The following is a 21667-nucleotide window of genomic DNA, read 5'->3' on the forward strand; positions in this document are numbered from 1 at the left end:
TAAAAGTTTGGGTAGAATATTGTGCCTGAGCCTAACACAGGCTTTCCTTCTTCAGTGGGCAGAAACATTCGTCCTCTCTATCCTCCTCTTCCAACTTCACCAAGAAAGATCACCTTTGTACTTTTTCCTTGAAGAATGCAATCTCTTCATATTCAGCAGAGAAGGGAGGTGGAAGTAGAGAACAAAGACTCACAAACTTGCAAGCACAAATGCAATAATGTTACAAGGTTGCATTCTGTTGTTTTGTGCTAGTGATCATTACATGTTGCTGTATTTTTTATGTTCTTCTTAATCCGGTACAATCAGATTTTAAGGTATTTGTCTCTTATTTGAAAAGGGTACATATGCACCAGTATTCTTGGATAATTCATGGTGGTTTTGTTTTTTTTTTTTTAACAGGGAGAGCTTTTCTGAAGCAATATAGATTTCAGCCAGATCTCAGTATTCTGTCTCTGAATGAGACAAATTGAGTTTCCTCAGATGCTGGATTCTCTTTTTCATGCAACTTTCACTTATTTACTTACTTAGAAGCTATTTTTCCCCCAACTTCCCTGCTTGTGTTTCTCATGTAGCTTACAGCATGAATTCCTTCAGACAAGAACTAATATGTTTGACTTAAAACTTTTTGAAATAATCTTCAGGTTCCTGTCTGAATACAGTGCTAAATAATGTACATTTTATTTATTACAGAAATGTGAAGAGATGGTTGCCTATTTCAGTCACCAGCTGCTAGATAGCCTCCAGAAAGCCACCCGACTGTCTTTGGATAGTCTTAGACAAAGAATATTTGTTTCAAGGTAGGTTGCAAATGAAAGATTCCTTCAACAGTATTATCAGAACAAAGTTATTTCTGTGTTAATATAATTATACAAAAATATATTCACATGTCTAATGATACATGCACATGTATCATTAGTGAAACAGTTCCAGACCTCTTGGCTCTTTTAGCTCAAGCAAAACCTGGAGAGCATTCACTTTTTGTGGCAGTGATGCTTTGGGTCCACACTTTTCTTTTATGCTTTAATTCTTTATGTTGTTATAGTCTATGCACTTTGTTTTGTGCAGAAAATGAAGTTTATTTCTACTATTATTTCCCCTTTTCCTGTACCCTTTTGTTTTTATTCTCATGTATTTCCCTTGGGATTGTTTTCAAGATGCTGTTAATAAAATTTATTGTCCAACACAAATGACTAGAACTTAAATGACCATTCTAGGTCATATATGGCAGTGTGCCCATACGTTCATCTCATTTCAGATTATTTCTGCAAGCATGGCTATGCACTCTTGAGTTGTTTCCCATGGGTTAAAGATCATCCATGCACTCTTTATGAATTCTATATGATAATGGCGAGATCCATATGATCTTATAATTCTCCTGCATTCAGTATAATTCCCAGAGATTCTTCTCTGCTCGAACAGGCATACACTTCAGAGAGAGAATTGCTTCAGTATAATACATTGTATATTGAAAAGCCTACTTAGAATTCTATTAAGAGAATTTATTTTAAGCAGGTAAAGTTGATGATGTTTTGTTATTAACGTGTGTTGAAGCTTGAGTTACTTTTTTCTTTTTCTGAGGCCATCTTTCATAGAAAATGTATTGAAATCGTGATCTTATTGAAGTCAATAGGAGTTTGGTTGAGTCCTTTATATTTGTCTACAGTATCGTATTGTTGAATTCTCTCTTGTTTGGTCACCGTGTCATTTCATAGCATTTAGAAATTGTACTTTGCATTGGTGTTTTTTTTTTAGTTTTAGTTTTGAGTGAGTTTAGGTCATGTATTTATCATTTTGCACTAGCTTGTCATCTTTGAAACTTTTTTTTTCTGTTCTGTTGAATATTTATCTAAAATGTAATGAGGCAACTTTTACTCTTGATAGGTTGTTGCATGAAATGGTCAGTAAAACCACCTTATGCCCTACTCAAAGCAGTGGCAGAGTTCCATCATTCTTAAATTGAGATATTAAAATCCAGAATCAGAAAATATTCTGGATAAAAAATTCTGAAAACAATGGCTAGATCCAAGGCAACCTTTGAATGATGGAGCTCTGGCTGTTATCTTTACCCTTTAAACAAGAAACTTCTGTAAGTTTTGTCAAGTAGTTCGTAACGTAATGTGAAAATTCTCCATGAGGGTTTGCTCAGAAAAGGTAGCTCAAAATTATATTTCTAAGATAATTTGAGGGGGTTTCATGGTGAAGTATTTATGACAAGTTTCAAAATTATTTTCAGCAAAACTACATTTGGGAGGACAAAGTCTTCTGTTCCTCCGAGCAAATCTGAAGAGGTAGCTTCTTTTCTAAAAGCGGAAGTACACCTTGCTATTCCCAATGTGGTAAGTTATGTGTCATATGGGTAAGCTAAAATACACTGTCTTATAGTTATGTCTGCATTTGCCAGGCACAGGACGTGGGCATGCTTCTACTGAACCAGCATCCATTCCAAAGAACAGTTACTCAGGCCTTTCAGTGCACTGAGAGCAATGATGAAATGTGCTCACAGTCCCAGTGTTCATGTTTTCTCTCTTAGTGGTACTTTCAGCACCTGGCCTTTTATTGTTCTTGTGTGTTTCAGCAATTATATTGCAATTTCTTCATCAGCGTTCTTTGGAGAATGATTATGGTTCTCCTTCATGTGTAGCAGCTGCATTGCTGGAATAGATTTTTCATGTTTGTTTTTTAACTGTTTTGTTCCTTCTCTGATTTAAATCCTTTGTAGAATAAAAATAATGAACATTATCTTTGCTTAGTTTGGCTTTAGTCATCTCAATAGGAAGTAAGATCACCAGAAGGAGGAACACTGTACAAAAATGAGAAGATTCAAAACCAAGAAAATAGCTGTAGATTTGTGTGTGCAAAGAACAAAAAAGGCAGCTTGATTGCAAAGAACTAATAAATGCTTTTCCTTTGGTAGAGTAAGAGAACTCTGTATCACCAATATGTATGGTATTTTGTTTTATATATGAGAAGATAACAATATTATCCAATTGTCTTATAAATATTAAAAGTTTTATATTAATGAAATTATGATGAAAGAAAAGCTCTGTTCTAAGGTGATATTCCTTTGACATTGAACCTGTGTTCATAGTGGCATTCTGTTGTACATTCACACTGTGTGTGTACACATGATACACGAGGTCTATCAGTATAGAATTTTTACCTTGTTGATATTTGCATAAGCATAAAGCCCTAAGCTCCACCCACTGTGAAGGAAAGTGCATCTTTCAAGTCCTCTGAAATACTTGACTGATCCAGGGCGGTAATCAAGTAATGCTGGGTAAAATAACACTTTGCTAATGCTGGTAGGATTTTGCAAGATCCTTGCTTTTATGCATGAAACTGCTCAATCTGTGAAATTGATTTATAAAATATCAGAGTCAGTTTTAAGCAGTTCTGAACACTCTTGTGAATGATTTCATAATTTCAATATAATGGCTTGCACATGAAAGCTATAAGATGATGTTCTAAGGACGGTATTTGAGGATTGAGCTTATCCCAAGAGTGATCTTTCTTCTGAAGTTTAACAAGAAATACTGTTTTTCTGTTCTTTCCTGGATCACTCTCAGGTAGGTTCTTCCTCCTGCTCAGTATTTTGGAGAAATTGATGTGTGCCTTTACTCCACCTTATCCTACATAGAATTATTTTCAAACAAGGACAGGACAAAGTCACAATTAGCAGTATTGCTGCCAATACAGTTCAAAAAGTTTTGGGTTCAGAACTTCATGGCTGTTTGTTTACTACTGAATAAAACAGGCTAGAGGCTGTTCTTTGACCTCGAAGTGAACTGACCTGAAATGGTGTGTATCCACAGTAGTAGTAAATGCTTTTCTCCCTGAGTCCAGGAGTTTGCATTCAAACTGTGTGTTAGGAACAGCCCTTGTCATGCTTTGTGTGCCAAACTGTGCCTGAATTTTTTCTGGGAGAGTGCTTTATTGCATCATCCCAAAATATGCTAAGGGAGCATACTAGCATTTATACAGTGTGGATGACGGCAGACCAGAGCCTGTGTTTTGACCCTGTTCTGTTCGCTAGTTGTTCTTGATTCAGATCAAGAATCCTCGTTTTCCTTCCAGTTCTTTTTATCATGTACTCTGGTAGCTGAATATGAGTTCTCTTCCTCTTCTGACTTGGGTATTAGATTGCTCTCAGAATTATGATACAAAATCCTTGCCAAATATACAAGTTGAGATCTCCACAGTTACTGCATGGAGTTCCATTAATTTACTAAAAACTGTGCTCTTGCAAAAGTTTTTGAAGTAATGCTACCTTTGGGATTAAAAAAAAGAAATTAGTATTTATTCAACTAGGACCTTTGACACTTTGGTCTAGGTGGTTTTGTTTGCCTGAAATTACCTACAATGTGAATATATGTATAGATAAGCACATAGAAGTTATGTAGCTGTAAATCTTCTTTAAAATGAGCTGTCCATATGTATTTTTATGACCATCCCTCTTACAATTCTCCCTCACAGAATTTAGGATCCAGTGGTTAAGAGCAACAGAGAGGAGGATCTTGGTCTCCAGTGCCTGTAGGGGGCCTACAGGAAAGCTGGAGAGGGACTTTTTACAAGGGCATGTAGTGATAGGATGAGGGGGAATGGTTTTAAACTGAAAGAGGGTAGATTTCGATTAGATATTAGGAAGAAATTCTTTACTGTGAGGGTGGTGAGACACTGGAACAGGTTGCCCAGAGAAGCTGTGGATGTCCCCTCCCTGGCAACATTCGAAGCCAGGTTGGATGGGGCTTTGAGCAACCTGGTCTAGTGGAAGGTGTCCCTGCCCATGGCAATGGGGTTGGAATTAGATGATCTTTAAGGTCCTTTCTAACCCAAACCGTTCTATGATTCTATGATAATTTTTAATGCTTTATGATTCTAGAATGCAGGAACTAGGACTTGTAATGTATTCCCACAGACTATGAAAAATAATTATAAAAATGCTGTTTAAAATGTTGTAGGAATTGTAAAAATAATTGTAAAAGACCCAATAAATCTATGTACTTATACACTTGCTTGTCATTTTGCCCACACTATGACTGTACAAATAGGTACTAGGTCAGTACAGTATGTTTCATTTCTTTAGAGGCAATTCTGAGCCAGGCAGACTCTTAAAGTTACATTTTCCAGCTTCTCTTCTGGGGCAAGTTCTGCAATTTGTTATGAGTCGAGTAAAACTGAGGTCTTAGAAAATGACTATCGATCAATCAGTTGCATTTATTTCAATAATATTTCAACTTTTTTTAAATAGGTAATGGTTCCTAGTTTAGACGATATACAGCAAGCCATCAATCGCATGATTCAGTTAATATTGGAAGTAAGTCGTGGAGTTGCTCAGTGGGGACAGAGATATTTGCAAAAATCTAGTTTAAGAGCAGAAACAGGCACACAGCAAGTATCTTCAGCAGGCTTTGGATCGGCAGGAAAAATAGCCAAAAAAGGGGAAAGTAAGTAGTTTTTTTTTAAAATTTATTTCAACCTTTTACTTTGATAAAAATGCCAGATATAAATATTTGTGAATAAGCTCACTTTTCTTCAAAGGGTCCAACTGTGGATTATCTTGAACTAATTTGTTGGGTTTATTTTAATTTAATTAGCTGTCTTTTTCAGAAATAGCTTTTCAGGCTTATGTAAGTGTTAGAACTCTGAGAAACAATAAGCAAACCAAAATCTTAGAAAAATTGCTAGGTTCTGAATCTCCTATTTAATTCGAGGCAAAGTAAGCTTGTAGATTTATCTTTTTACTTACTTACTATGGAATGTAGCTATAATGATATAGTTGAAACGATAAATAATGATTGTAGACTATCTCTCATTGGAATATTGAGATAGAACAAGGTCTAGTTTAATAATTGGATTTCAGTAAAGATTTTAATTGCTGGCTATATTCCTAGAATGGATTATAAAACACTTCAAGTGTTTGTTCATGTGACTATTCAGACTGTAGATAGACCTGCATCCATTTTAGGCAGATACTTTTTTTCTTAATATTATTTCTAAGCATTTCTCCATATGCTTTTCAAGCATCCACAAAAGCCCAAATATATTTTTACCATCCAGTTCTCTTAGCTGCTTGGCTGAGCCAGTGATCTGCAATACAGTTGTAGCTTTGTTGTGATTCCTTTTGAAGGTCTTTAATCTCTTGGAAAGTTTTTCTTTTTGATAGTCCAGAGCTGGGACTTTATTCTTCTACTAATGTGCTTTTTATGATTTTAACCTCTATAATGGGCTTCAAGCAGGGTGGCAGGAGACTATCCTCATCAGACAGTTGTAGCCTTTTCCTCTGCTGTGGCAAAATACATCAGCCAGTCACTGTTTTCATCACCTTTAAACTACTCATCAGCAACACCTGGGGGGGGTATGTTAATGTTTGGCCAATGAGACCTATGGAGTACACTGGAAAGGATGGATCAGTCTGAGACTTTGTTTCCAGTGACCAGACCCCTGAAAAGGTCATCAGAATAAAAGAGAACTTGAATTTGCATTAAATCATCCCCATGAAACAATGTGTGTGGTGGAACGAGTGGATTTTTCTTCTCCATTCTCTTAAAACTGCGTCAGAATGCTCAGGCATTGTTATGACAGAAGGGGCTCATTAGATCTCAGGGATATCAGCATCTATATTGACCCTGATTGTCTCAGCAGCTCATGAAGGATGAAGGAGGGACATAATAAATTGCATTTATTTTCCTTCTATTTGAGCTTACTTAGTTCTTAAAGGAGACAGGGCTCCAGTTTCAACATCAACAGTGTAACTGGACCAGCAGCTACCAGTGTGTAAAGTGCCTTTGAAAGCATATTTGGAGGCAAGAGGTTTAGGAAAATCTCTAGGTTCTCCTTTCTCTTCTTTTTTTTTTTTTTCCTAACCTCTTTCAGACAAGACTCAAAAGACTGACATTAGCAGTTTGTGAGACAAGTATAGCTTCAAGACATGACAAACTTTATTTGTGCACTCATTAATATGTGACTTGGCGAAGTTTAGCATCTTTTTTGAAACCACTAAGTAGAATAAGCAGAATTTATTTATTTGAAGCATATTAGAGTTCAAGAAACTTACACTGTTTTAAGGGGTTTATACAATTAAAAAACTTTAATTATATGAATTTTTAAAAATATAAAACAACACAGAATGTTTATGAGGCCTTGTTGTGTTCTAGTTACAATTAAATTACAGTGGAAAAAATTGAATACATGAATTAATAAGACTGTTTTCTTTCCATTTGGAAACATTCACTCTAGATTGAGTTTGCTGTAGCTGTATAGAGCCTGGCCTGAACTAGCACTTGGTACTTTCATATTAAGCACTTAGAAGACAGATATTCAAACTTACTGAACAGCATCATTGCTTAACTTGGCATGCATAGGTTTAGAAGAGAAATCCAACCAGACTTTTAATGGTCATTCACTTACATATAATTTTATTTTACAGAAGGAGTTGAAGATGTTGTCCTGGTCAGAAAGCTAAGAAATTTTTACTCAGGTGTAGCAGAACATGAAGATATTTCTAAATTAGTTGTGCTCCTCTCTTCTTCTATGAATTCTATAAGAGAAGTAGCTAGTGAAGTTCTGCAGGACCTTCAGAAATATAAAGTGCTGTGGACAGAAGATAAAGATGCCAAAATTCAGGTGAGTTTAATGATGATCACCTACAGGACGGTTCTTCATTAATCTTATCTTTTGAAATCAGAAAACATTGAGGGGAAAAAAATCAAGGAAAAAGATGTAGAAAACACATTAACAGCTGAAATTCTTACTTTGTCTTTCAGTAGTAATAGTGGTGTATTTCCAAAGCAGAAGTAATAGCATGCTACCTAGTTTTTGTGTTGGGGTTTGGCTTTTCCTGCTTCTGTGACATTCTAGATACTGATAAACTGGTCCTAATTTGTTTAATTTTTGTTTGTGGAACTCTGGATTTTAGGCCACAAGAAACTACTTCAGTCTGACATGATGTATACTGCAACCCATAGAAATTCCCACAGCATCAGTGCTGATAATTGTGCACTTTTCTCTATGGAAAACATTTATTTTGAGTTTAATACATATTTTATTCACCACCCTTCCTGTAGTTATTTTAGGTGGTGAGTTCTGCATTCTCTTTTCCAAGAAGACTCATCTATTCAATTCTTGGTTGTTTGAACTTGAAGTTGAATCCTCAAGTGTGGTAGAAAAATTTAGTGTCTGCTACAGCGAGAAAAGTTAGTTTCTAGGAATTGGAGGCTGCTTCAAAATATTTCACTCTGTCCTCCTACAATGGAGTTTTAATTTAGAGTTTGAATTTAGAGGTTCAGTAGAAGGAAGTTGGCTTCTATATCTACTTTATTTAACCTTGGCTTAATTCAGTTTTCTATTCTTATCTTTTCTATTTAATGGACTACATTACATATACATAGATCTGTGAACATCACATCATCTTGCTACAGGACCACTGGTATCTTTTGAGTGTCACAATGGAAGTTGTGCAGTTTATGTGGGCTAAAAAAACCCCACTTTATATGCAGAGCTGAGAATTTACTGTTAGTCTAATTAAAATTTTAAGTCTAATCAAATAAATATTATTAATTTGATCTAGTTACTACTGAGGAAAAGAATACTGCTACAGAGAAAGCCTCAATAATAATGCAGTTAAGTTTTATACACACATGCCCTAGTTTCTACGTTCTTTCTTTAGCACTATGCTATCCCTTCCTTTGCCTGTCTGGGTACTCTCAGACAAAAGAATAGAAGTGGGAAATAGCTTTCAGCATTCATTACTTGCCCATGCAATGTAGGCGTATTGAATACAGCTCTTGTGTAATGTTTCTGAAATGCAGCTTTTCAGAATGGCAAAATTTTCTGTGCTTGAGTTCTGCTCATGGAACTACTTAGAATACGTGTTTTATTGTGATTGTTTCACATATAATGGGGCTAATGGTGTAGTCTTTCTGGAAGTGCAGGCATGTATTTTTTGATCTCTGTTTCGTCACCTGTTTTCACACAACCAGTAGGCACTTAATATGTCTTGGATATCTGTTTCTCTGTTAAATTTGATTGGAATTTCCCAACAAGCCTGAGAGTTACTGACAGGGAAATTGATAAATATGAACACCTCATCATATGCATTTTACTATATTAGCAAGGCTACAGAAGGCTAAAAACGGGTATAATATTGGTATAAATTTTCAGTAATTCCTGAATAACTGTTGCAACTTGTTTTACCAAAAGTATGCAAAAGGACATTTGTTGATTGACATTTTAAACTACACACAGCAATTTTTGGCTAGCTGTCCATCTCTGAGTGGAATTAAAGAAGAAATACGTCACTATACTATGTTTGAAGGAGAGATGGAAGATTTAAAACCCATTATTCTTCTTGGTCCAATTGAACTGCATACAGGTATGACATTTTCTTATCTTTTTATGTACAGTAAGATAATGAATATAATAGTTATGTTATTTGGTTTATTCTCTGACATAAAGGCTTTACAATACAAAATTACGGAAGAGACCTCCCTGACTGATCAGCCAAGGCTCACTCAGACCCTTCTAAGGAATCTGACTTTAAAAACCCCTCCATTCCCCTTGCCTTTTGCTCTTTGGAGTGGTGAAATTAAATTCTGTCATGGCTGTGAAGTTATCATGGAGGCTTGCTAAAGAGTTAATGAATGTGTTTGATACTGATTTGATCATTTCTGACACTCATCTAAGGCACCAGGTCAGCCAGTGGTTATAAAGAGCACTGGAAGCATAAATCACCTTCTCTGATATTGGTACAAGAATAGCACATAGCTGCATTAGCTTCTTTTTCACTACCAATGTTTGTTTCAGCAGGAGATATGGCTGCTTAGCCATTCCAATATTTAGCATCCACAGCTCTCAGAATATCATGTGTTTTCCTGTCCACCTCTAGTGTCTTTAAAGATAGAGACGCATCAAGACCTGGTGTTGGAATGTGTTCCCTCACACAGCGTGTGTTCTCTCAGTTCTGTACAGCACCGTGCCTCAGTACCTGGCCTTCTGTGGCCCTGACAACTTGGTACTCGTTGATCATGTTACTCTGAAGAACAGTCAGGTGTGGAAAAACGTATTCTTTCCAGACAACTGCTTGTTGAAGGATTAAGCCATTTGTGCTATGAAAAAGAAGCAAGGTTTTCAATGGCACTTTTCCCTTTCACCTCAGCGATTATTATGTAGCTGACATGTCTTCTCTGGACGAGTGTTTACTGGGTTGTTTGATGGGTTTTTTTTTTTTTACTTTCTGTGGCAGATGTTGTCATGGTTGTTATTTAGGGAGAAGTAGTAAATGTATCCCTTTCCAAATGAGTGTGGCCATGTTTCTGATGAGCAACCCCCATCTTCTAAAAGATTAGACTGAGAAATCACCTCTGTACAATTTGTCTTCCTCGTACATCAGAGAAGACAGAAGCTGCACTCTTTGATGACTAGAGTTCATTTCAGGATCTTGGTGGCACGTTATCCCTAGCTTTCTTCCAGTGAATAAAGAAAGTTGTCAAACTGCTGACTGCATATCCTCATCCAGTTCCTGGATGCAACTTCTTATTAATGAAACCACTCTGGAGCCAACTAATTCACTCTGGAAAACTCTTGCTGTCTATTATTCTGTGACCAGGAGTGATAAGAAGCATTGTATCCAAAAGAATATGGATTTTGTTTATGGTCACACTACTCCCTCATCTGTGATCACTGCATGAGAGGGAGGCAAGTCCTCTAGGTTCAAGAGCAAGGATATTAAATGTTTTTATGATCTGGGGAAGCAAGTTTTTTTTCTTGGACTCAATTTAGGTTTGGGAGTTCATTTATTATCACTTATATATTCTAGCTTCTGGACAGGGTACAGTACTTTTCTTCAATTACCCCTGGCCTTCAGGAATAAGATTTTCAATGCTAATATCCACATTATTAAAGAAGAAACCATATCTGCTGTAAAATTTGTTTTGTGAGCAGAAGGCTTATATGCTGTTAGTATCTTTCAGTTTCTTTCACCTGAGTGCAAGATGTTGCCTAGTAAAATCTTAATTTATTCTGATAATAAGTTAGAGTGCCAATGATTGGCTTTTCTCTCTCTTCGGTGTTGGTTTGTGTTTATATATTAACCGCATATGATATGATGGGACACCTTACTGTTATAGTTGTGAAGTATTCCAAATCCCAGTATTGAAATCCCAAGATACCATTTCCTTAATGGGTATAGAACATTTAAATATCACTGATCTTTATGCATTTGGTTAAAATATATCAAAAGTATTCTCTGAGAATCTGCATTAATAAGTAGTCGTTTTTCTTTTTCATTCGTCTTCGCTGTGTATTCTATTAGATAAGCTTATCAATATGTTTTAGAGATATTACAATACACAATAAACCAACAGAAATATATTTAAGTAAAGTTGAAATTGTTTTGAAACTTTTAAAATGCAGTAATTGGATTGCCTATTTTCTTTTCCTAATTGCTGTTAAAGAACCATATGTGATGATGTGGGGGTTTTTTTACAGAAAAATATCAAGATGTTGATTGAATAATTTTTTTTTTTTTTTTTTTTTTTTTTAAATCAGAACCCCTGAAAATAGCTTTAGCAGTTGAAGCCAAAGCCTGGAAGATACTCCTCTGTCGTTACTTAAATGAGGAATATAAAACGAAAATGACAGACATGATGTCATTCGTAACGGAATATTTAAAGAAATTGTCTCGACCTCTGTGTGACTTAGATGACGTCAGATTTGCGATGGAAGCTTTATCTACTATACGTGATAATAAAATAGAAATGGATATGGCTCTGGAACCTATTGAAGTAAGATGACTTTTAATTTTTATCTTGATGAATATGATATTATATAATAGGAGTCATAAAATAAACTGAGAACCCAAACAATGAGTTTATTGTTCTGAAGGATCTAGGTTGAAGAACGTGAAAGAAAGTAATATTTTTTTGTTGTTATATTTAGTATAAATTATGAATCGGTATTAGATACTTTGCTAGATACTGTATGAATGCTGAACAGAAAAAATTATTCTCTCTCAAATAAATGATACTATAAATACAATCTAGGAGACAAGTTGCAGAAATAAGCAGATGAGGGCACAAGAGAAAGGAGCAGTACTCTCCCTTTTGCTGTATGCTTTTCCATTAGCCTTAATCCTCTTCCTAACTTTTCCGTATCTGTAAACAAACATCTTGATCATTTAACCTCTTTAAATATAACCAGAATGTATTCATAGAGCCACATATCATTGTATACTGTCAGAAACTTTCAGCATTCTTTTAGTTTTCCCAATAAGAAACAAGCTAAAAGAAGCTCATTAAGTCTTATATATATTTGGTATTTATTATCACATTCTGAAACAGTCAGCTTAATAGAACACATTTTACATTTTCGTCCACCTCTTGGAGAAGAAATTGTATTGCTATATAGTAACAGTTTCTTTCTTGAAGACTGTTCTATTAACATGGTACCAGAAAGGACTTTCAGTGCATTGTCATAACTTTTGATAGTTTTATGTTAAGAAAGTGGGTTTTGTCTTAGCAGTTTATGCAGTGGTTTGTAAGCCAGGAATGGTACAGAGACTATTTGAAGGCAAATATAACCAGTTCTGTGATGCAAAAGAGGTAGAGGTTAAACAAGTAAAGGAAGAACTTGAACAATAATTTCAACATTTAAAGTAACATTCAGATCTACTAAATGTTATTTCTTAGTCTGACTGTCTTCAGGCTGAAGATATGGACATGGTAATCATACTCATAGATGTTAAACAAGCGAGAGTTTGAACTCAGTAAACTGAGTTCAGCACTGTCTATTTTTTCATGAGCTTTCCTTAAATAATGAAAGAACATAGAGCTGATGATAAAATCAAGAAGTGAATATAGAACAATGACAACTGATCAGTAATTTCAGTATCTTGTCGTGTTGTTTTGGTGGATTTAATTAGAACTTTGTTGATGGGGTGATTAAGGATTATATTTCTTGCTAGAATATGATTGAAAGAGGGCTTGATGTAAGGAAAAGTAGGACAGGAAGGGGACTGAGCATAGTTGATGTGGATTTATCAAGAGAAAATCATGCATGACCAACTTGATAGCCTTCTATGATAAGATGACTAGTGAACAAGGGGAGACTAGTGGATATTGTTTATCGTGGCGGTAGCAAGGCTTTTGACACTATCTCCCATAATATCCTCATTGACAAACCGATGAAGTGTGGACTAGATGAGTGGACAGCAAATTGGATTGAGAACTGTCAGGATCAAAGGACTGTGATCAGTGGTACAAAATCTAGTTAGAGGCCAGTAAGTAATGGTGTACCCCAGGGTTCCATACTAGATCCAGTATTGTATACCTGGAGGATGGGGCAGACTGCACCCTCAGCAAGTTTCCAGATGACACAACACTGGGAGGAGGGCTGACACACCAGGTGGTTGTCCTGCCTTTCAGAGAGAGCTAGATGGAGAAATGGGCTGACAGGAACATCATGAAGTTCAGCAAAGGGAGATGCCAAGTCCTGCTCCAGGAGATGAATAACTCTAGGCACGAGTGCAGGCTGGGTAGAAAGTAGCTTTGCAGAAAAAGAACTGAATTTCTTGATGTACACCAAGTTGAACATAAGCCAGCAAAATGCCCTTGCAGCAAAGAAGGTTAAGGATACCCTTATCCTGGGCTGTATTAGTTGTGTTGCCAACAGGTTGAGGGAGGTGATCCCCTCTACTCTGGGGGTGTGAGACTTATCTGGAGTGCTGTGTCCAGTTCTGGGCTTCCCAGTACAAGAGGCACATGGACATGCTGGAGTGAGTTCAGCAAAAGCTGATTAAGCCATTGGAGAATCTGATATATGAGGAGAGCTGAGGATATTTGTTCTGGAGAAGGAAGGTGCAGGGGGTATTTTATCAATGTGTATAAGTACCTGATGGGGGCTAGGAAGGAAGGGGGAAAAGGACAAGAGGCAATGGGCACAAATTGAACTACGGTAAATTCCATTTAAACCTAAGAAAAATTTACTGTGAGGGTGCTGACACACTGCAACAGATTGCCTGGAGGGGTTGTGGACTCTCCATCCTTGAAGATATTTGAAACCTGACTGAACGTGGTCCTGGGCAACCTGATTTAGGTACCCGGCTCTGAGCAGGGGGCCTTGGACTAGGCAATCTCCAGAGGCCCTTTGCAACCTCAATGGTTCAGTCTACACTTTTTTCCGAAGTTGAACAGGAGAGAATTCTAAGTATAGATATCTGCATGGAATAAACAACTGTGTTTATCAACCATCACAAACTGCACAGAATACAAGTTCTAGGTCAAAGGAGCAGCTAACAGAATGCACATTGCTGTTTGTCTTCATTAGCAAAACTTTTGCCTACCTCTTGGGAAACTATAAAATATGAGAATGATCTTATTTTTAAATAATGCCATGTGTGTAGGAGGAGGATAATAAAGCAGAAGATATGCAAACAAATTGCAAATGAGAACAAGTAATAATAAAATTTCATTCTGTAACATACACATGCAGGCATTTGATAGTTCGGCAAACATATATTAATAAATATTTTATAGATGATATGGCAAAGTGTGCATAATTTGAATTCAGAGTTAGGAAAAATTCATCAAAATCTACATTCAGGTGGAATGTAGATCAGTGGAATAAAAGTACTATTGAGATGATAAAATTTTATATATTTTTTAATATTATATTTATTGTGTTTGTATGTTTTTTCTAGTACTTCATCCAAGGCATCTTTAAAGAAATATTTTTACTGTTGTTCCCTAGTTCTTCATTCATCATCCTTATTAAAAAAAAAAATCAATATTTTATGCCTAAATTACATGAACACATTTTCTTTGAAATGCTTCTTACAAACTGGATCTATGTTCCTCCAAATGAGCTTAAAATGTATCATTTCTAAGGTTTTATTTTTTCATGTAGGAAGCCTATGCCATTTTAAATACATTTGAAATTGAAGTTACAAAAGAGGAATCAGAAGGAGTTGATACACTCAGATATTCTCTTCATAAATTACAGAACAAAGCTGTAAGTATAAAAAACTATGTTATTTTCCATTTGCCTTCATGTGCTTTTTTCAGAGTATGGGAGACAGTGCGGGACCAATTGTCACTCCACTCTGTCTTCTCACTCTTGGCCTCAGTTGCACACTAGTGTCTATACCTTTGATTAGTATGTTAATTTTCTAATTTTATTTTTAGAGAGCTCTTTAATATTTAAATATTATTGTAGCTTTTTGATGTATGCTTAAAACTTGCAAGAAAATGATAAATTTATTATGTCTCTCTTTGCTCTTTCTACTCTCCTTCATTTCCAATTTTTGTGTCATTCTTGTCTGATCAGGAAGATTACTACCCTTAGATTACCTGTCTTTAAGAAGTGCATACCCTTCCGGTGCCCTTACCCCTACTTGGTGTTTGCGCATTTACTTTTGTTCCTTAGGACAGCCTCATATCCCTCAAAAGCTCAATGTTTATTGGATATTTTCCTGAAGTGTAGAAGGTTAGATGGGAATATGTACATATTTTGTTGGGATAATTGTTAGATCCTGTCCCACAGATCAATCGCTCTGGAAAGGACACAAGAGCTCAAGAGTATATTTTACATTTGCATTTCATGCAGCTCTCGGTTCTTTTTTTCTCAAGCTTTTGAACAAATAAGAAGGTTGTTAAAGAGAAGGCTGAGCCATCCATGAGGAAGAGGACCCTAACACTTTGGGTTTTGAGAGTTTTTTTAGAGGGAGGGAAAGAAGGAAGAGAATAGGATTTTTTTTTTCCCCTTTTCATTTTGTTTCCCCACTCCCTTGTAATGGAACCTGTTCACTTAAAGGTGGAGGGGAGATTTTGTTATGGTTTTTGGTTGTTTTTTTTTCTTTCCACTTTTCATCTTAGAAATTGAACATATAGCACCATAAAAGGAAAAAAAAACCTATTTAGCTTCAATTAATTAATTTCTGTTCAGAATTTTAATGCTTTTTATTTATAATTTTGGTTTATATAAAACTCAAATATCTATTCTTGACTTTTAAAGAAATAACTTTAAGATTAATCTTTTGTATGGCAGACCAGTGTTCAAGATGAGTTGGTGCAAGTTCAGCCCAAATTTAAGACTAATTTGCTGGAATCAGTTGCAGTTTTTCAGGAGGATGTGTCAAACTTTGAAAAGTCATATGAAACGGTAAATGAATTTAGTAGTTACCTGTAAGACTTGTACTTAGTTTTTCACTATTTTTGGTTTGCAGCGGTTGGGTGCCAGAATTTTATTCTGCTGAGCTACTGAGTGTTTGATGCCATGGTTGCTAAGCAGTTGTCATTGTAGGTCAAACTTTTCAGTATGAAGAACTAGCAGTGCACACAACTCTGTAAGGAAAGAAAAGAGTCCCTGTTGGTACAATTTGCTATGAAATCTTAATTGAGAAATTTAGAAATTAATTTAGAAATTAATTTAGAAATTGTAGCACAATTGGCATCTTTGCCCACACATCAGCATTGAAAAAAATACAATCTCAGGCCACTCACTGGGTATTTTATTTTCAGCAAAAGAACAAGATATGAAAAATTAAAGTCTAGTCCTATTCAGTTTAATTAAGCTAAATAATTTTCAATTTCATAAAAGTTATTTTTTTCTTAGATTTACCGTTGTAAGTATTGCATTACCAAGATAAGTAACTTGATTGCATTTTGACTACCAATAAAATAAGCATTTTGTGATGACCTGTAAATACACAGTGGCCTTCAGTCACTTTGCGAATTAATACTCAATTTTTGTTAACTGCTTGTTTGAAAGGAAGGACCTATGGTTCCAAGTATTCCACCTCAAGAAGCCAGTAATAGGCTACAGATCTTTCAGGTAAGAAAATAAACTATTGAGTTTCCAAATAATTAAAATTAGATCTGCTCTTGCTTATCAAAACAAGTTCAGAAAAAGACACATTTACAGTCTTTGGTAAATGTGTCTTGATGGATATTCTGTGTAGTATTATGTTAACTATACTTTAGTTTCTATCAGGCAATGTTTTCCTTAATGTGGAAGGATTGATTGGTTGATTGATGTGTAACCTTGCTTAACTCTTTGCATTTTGTGAGCAGAAATTATTGACTTGAAGTAATAAAAGCAGTAGAAGAGGGAAGAGTCAAGCACGACAAGTCAATAATGACTGAAAAGAAGCCAGGTTACATATGAGTCACATGAGCCAATCTTTTAGTCTTTTAAAGATCACATTTTCCATTAGATAATTGTCTTTCAACTTGGTATTTGTTTGTTACGAACCTTAGTTCATCGGTCCATAACCAGTTTTTAATCTATTTTTAATCCTTCTTTCTTTCTCTGCAAGTTATAGTAACTTGAAGGTTTTTTTCAACAAGACTTTTGGCAGTTTCTTACATATTGAATAGATTCTGTAAAAAGTAAATTCAAAGTTTTTGAAAAGCACTAAGTAACTAACAGAAGGTGTTTAAACCTTCTGACACATCTAATATGTAATGAAAACAGTGATTTTGGTTGAATTTGCTGTATTTATTATTTTGCAAAGAGAATGCTTTGTACTTATGGACAGTGACTGCCAAAATCATTCTTTACATTTTTCTACGGTGAGCATATCCTTTTGACAGCAGTTATGCATTGAAAGTAATTTTATTTTTTGGCACTCTTTAGTGTTTTCTTCAGGCTGTATATTTTACCATCTGATACAAATATTTAATTTTTTTTTTCCAATGATGTGGAATTTATTTCACATCCTATTTTTATAAAATGCTTCTTCAAATTGTTGCTGCTTATAAAAATTTTCACTATTTGTATTCAAGATATGGTTTTGGTTATCACATTACATAAGAACTGTTCAAAATTTTAGATCAAAAATATTTTCAGACATTTAAATATGCTTCTAATAGAATTATTTTAAGACAAGTTTAGAACGGCTTAATGATTTATTAGACAATTTTAAATTAAAACTTATAGTATAACACATTTTTATTTTGTGTGTATGAATTCTAATTTTATCAGGCTAACTTTGATGAGCTGTGGAGAAAGTTTATCACATACTCATCTGGTGAACAGTTGTTTGGATTGCCTGTCACAGACTATGAAGTTTTGCATAAAGTCAGGTAACTGTGGAAATACAGCTGTCTTAGGTGTTTATTAAGTATGTTAGAAAGGCTTAGGATACACCAAAGAGGGAAATATCACAATATGGAAGGTTTCCATTGACTTAAATTAAATTAAAAAAAAAAAATATCAATTAAAATTTTAGAGGTCTAATGAATTTGCCAATTAAAAAAAATTTTACTTCTTTATTGTTGTAACAGAACCTTACCAGATAATTTTTCTACATATAAATACTATATTAAGGACCAGAATACCATGGCCTAGAAATATATATATACACTTATATATAAGTGGATGAGTAAATATAGTATTATTTATTAAGATATGATACAAAGAGCGAACAAGGAAAAGGCAAGGAAAGGTCAGTGTATCATCACATATAAAAAATATAACTAGAGCTTTTATGAAAGTCTAAATTTTTTGAGCAGCTGTACAAATGACAATCAGATTCTAAAGTTTCTGCACCAGCCATTTCAATGGTTTGATAATGATTCACACCAGATGAGGATCTGACCCTTTCTGGCTGTTTTTAGATCAGTGTTTTAGTTCAGATCCAGAGAGTGCTTCGAAAGTAAGTTGACTAATTGTCCCCACTTGCCATGCTCTGCTTTGCACTGCAGAGCCAGCTCAGGGTACATAAGCTAGATTCCTTTTGGATGAATGGAAGTTTTATAGAACTAGATCAAAGTAAAACTTCCCCCAATGTGTTTAGTGTGGATATTAGGTCTTCAGCACCAACTGTCTGCTCTTTTTTTTTTGTGGATTTTATTAGTGAAGTGTTATTTTCTGCATTAAGAAACATAATCTAATTGAACTACCTCAATTCTTTGTAGTACAATTACCATGTATTTAACTATTGTGAGATATCCAAATAGCTGATTGACATTATCAGTATGGGTTTTTTTTTTCCCAGAAAGGAGTTAGGCTTGCTTCAGAAATTGTATGGATTATATGATACCGTAATAAACAAGATCAATGGTTATTATGAGATACTTTGGACAGATGTAGATATTGAAAAAATTAATGCTGAACTTCTGGATTTTCAAAACAGGTATGTTCATAGTATGAATTATAACTGATGTTAAATGCATTGAGATATAGGTGACTTCAGTAAAGCTATTTGATATATTTAAATACAAAACTTCCATGAATAAGGTTTATCATAAAGTATTAAGATTCTTCAAGGAAGAGTAGAACCACACCATACTTTTAGTTAACCAGCGTTTTACCTGTAGTTTTGATAATTGAAGGGCATACGATCAGTTGAAGAGTTGATGTCCTTAGCTAAACCAACCAAGAGGTTAGGAGAGCTGAAAGTTTATTTGTAAAAGGTAAGTTCTTCAACTAGGAGGATTAGCCCATTGATTTTAAGTCCTGAATACAAAAATAACATTTCTGAGTCTTTTAGAATATTGTATCCTTTTAAAAAAACATTTCTGCCATTTCAAATACATTAACAATGCTGAGTGTCTTAAATAGTATGGGTTTGTTAAAAAAGCTACAAATATTGCAGTAATGCTGAAAACTTAAAATGGTTTTGACACTGTTGAGAGGATTAGATGTAATTAGTTTGATTCAGAAGTATTTTTCTAACCTTTTAATTTAACCCTATTTTTAATATTTTCAAAAGTACATATATTATTTTGGGAAGAAATATAATGTAGAAGATTAGGACAAGGATTATTTTACAGCAGAATAACTGCATCATTGAGTGCAGTCCCCAACTCTCCTGCTACCTAATAGTCCTGTTATGAGATTGGGCAAGCTCCATCCTAAAACAACTTCAGCTTTCTTGGTACTTTCTTTGCACCCCTAGTCCTCCTATTAGAACAATATTCCAGAGTCTTACATTATTAATTTCCAAAATAAAGGCATGACTAATTGATGTACATTTGTATTTGTGCCAGTATTTGGTATTTTTGAGTATATCTATACCACAGTTATAGAGCAGTGCAGGCCTATTAAAACAGCTTTAAATCAATCTTAGATAATGTTAAAGTCTGATTGCTGAAATACAGAGCTCCACAAGAGCTGAATTGTATTACTCTGAAATTGAAATTTGTTTAAGTTAGTTCAAGTAGAAGTGCATAAAAGGTCAATTACTTTTGTAACTGCAGTGAAAAGAAAAACCTTCAGTATAAATAGTTCTGTCTTAGGCTAAGTACTCATCCTACCTATTTACCCATCATTTCCTTCCATTCTCCATTTTGTCAATGTATCTTACCTCTTGGCATTACTTTGGCAGTTTTTCATGGCTTAAAACACTGATGGGTTCAGGTAACACAAAAATGGTAGCATAACCTTCCTAAACTAGGGGGAGAGGATCTGTACGGCAGAATGTGGAATTTTTTACTTCAATTTTTTTTTGTTATTGGCTTCTAGTCCATGGTGTCATGGTAGTCTAGTAAATACATGTTTTCCTGAAAGTTAACTGATATAACAAATATGGCATTATGAGGCATAAAATTGGGAAGTGAAGAATTTCCGTGGTTTTGAAATTGCGTTTTTGACAGTCAAAGTTGAAGGTTGGGTCTTAGGTTTGCATTATTTCTGAATTTCTGAGTGGGAAACACTAACCAGAGACCTTTCAAGGAAATATGTGCCAAAGAGTAGTTTTCTTTCCGAAATTTGAGGTTACATACGCTGATAGAATTTCAGGGATTAAGAGTCTCTCAAAGAAGCAAGATGTCGACAGACACCTAATTGGCAGTATCTTGTCTTTCTGTAAAATGATATCTCCAAGGTCACAAGACTCAATAAGGATAGCAGGGCTCCCAGCTCTGGAGCCTGCAGCATGTCATTCATAATCTGCCCTTTTGCTGTAGCTGATTCCTGTGTCCCAAATCACTGAACCAGACATTAATTCTTTACTAATGAATGAAAAGAATGGCAGCAAACAGAGAAATTTATAAAATATACAGATGTTTTGCCTGGTTTTCTAAGGAAAAATGTGATCTGTGATGTCACTGTCTGACCATGTCTGTGCTCTTCTTTTTCAGCATTCTTGAATACTTTTTCTTTTATTCTATTGGCTTGTTTTGACTTTCAACAAGGCAGATTTTCTCACAAAATAACCTTAAGTGCCTATGAATTTTATACAAGTCAAAACTTCACAGTAGTCCAAAAACAGACACAAAATACTTTCCCCCTCAGGGAAAGGCAGGCAGGTATTAAACATTCTATTTGACAGCAGCCAGGGAGCTAATCAACATGAATGTGCTGGCACCCACACAGCACCAACATAGGCCTAAACCAGACACAGACTGCTGTATTGTACTTGATTACAGAAAATATGAAATTATATCAGTGGGAGGTAGAGAGATAAGTGACAAAGGATGCAAAACCAAGGGAAATATGACCCAGGGTTTATTACTTTTTTTTGCTAAGAATATACTTTATCATTTACATCAGGACATTCCTGTGGTGGGTCAACTGCTTAATTCTTAGTGTGTAGGCTCTGTAAAAGTGTGGTCAAAGAGGTGAATATTCATTTAACTGTTTTTCTGGGGTTTTCCACATTAGAAGTATATAATTTTCATTTTCTTAGTGAATAGTTTCAGAACCACTAACCAAAAGTAGAGGAGAAGGT

The 21667-nt window shown here is 35.1% G+C and overlaps 1 protein-coding gene across 1 annotated transcript in view; it reads left to right on the forward strand.

The window, feature by feature from the left end:
* Nucleotides 1-21667, forward strand: part of LOC137662233 (dynein axonemal heavy chain 8-like) — a 145384-nt gene that overhangs the window by 25654 nt on the left and 98063 nt on the right. Inside the window, 12 exon segments of the mRNA XM_068398455.1 lie at nt 691-797; nt 2203-2214; nt 2276-2336; nt 5249-5444; nt 7427-7623; nt 9244-9370; nt 11545-11780; nt 14899-15003; nt 16039-16152; nt 16762-16824; nt 17977-18077; nt 18992-19129. Coding sequence (XP_068254556.1) covers nt 691-797; nt 2203-2214; nt 2276-2336; nt 5249-5444; nt 7427-7623; nt 9244-9370; nt 11545-11780; nt 14899-15003; nt 16039-16152; nt 16762-16824; nt 17977-18077; nt 18992-19129 — 1457 coding nt within the window.

Source organism: Nyctibius grandis, chromosome 1 (genome assembly GCF_013368605.1).
Source record: "Nyctibius grandis isolate bNycGra1 chromosome 1, bNycGra1.pri, whole genome shotgun sequence".
Taxonomy (NCBI): Eukaryota; Metazoa; Chordata; class Aves; order Nyctibiiformes; family Nyctibiidae; genus Nyctibius; species Nyctibius grandis.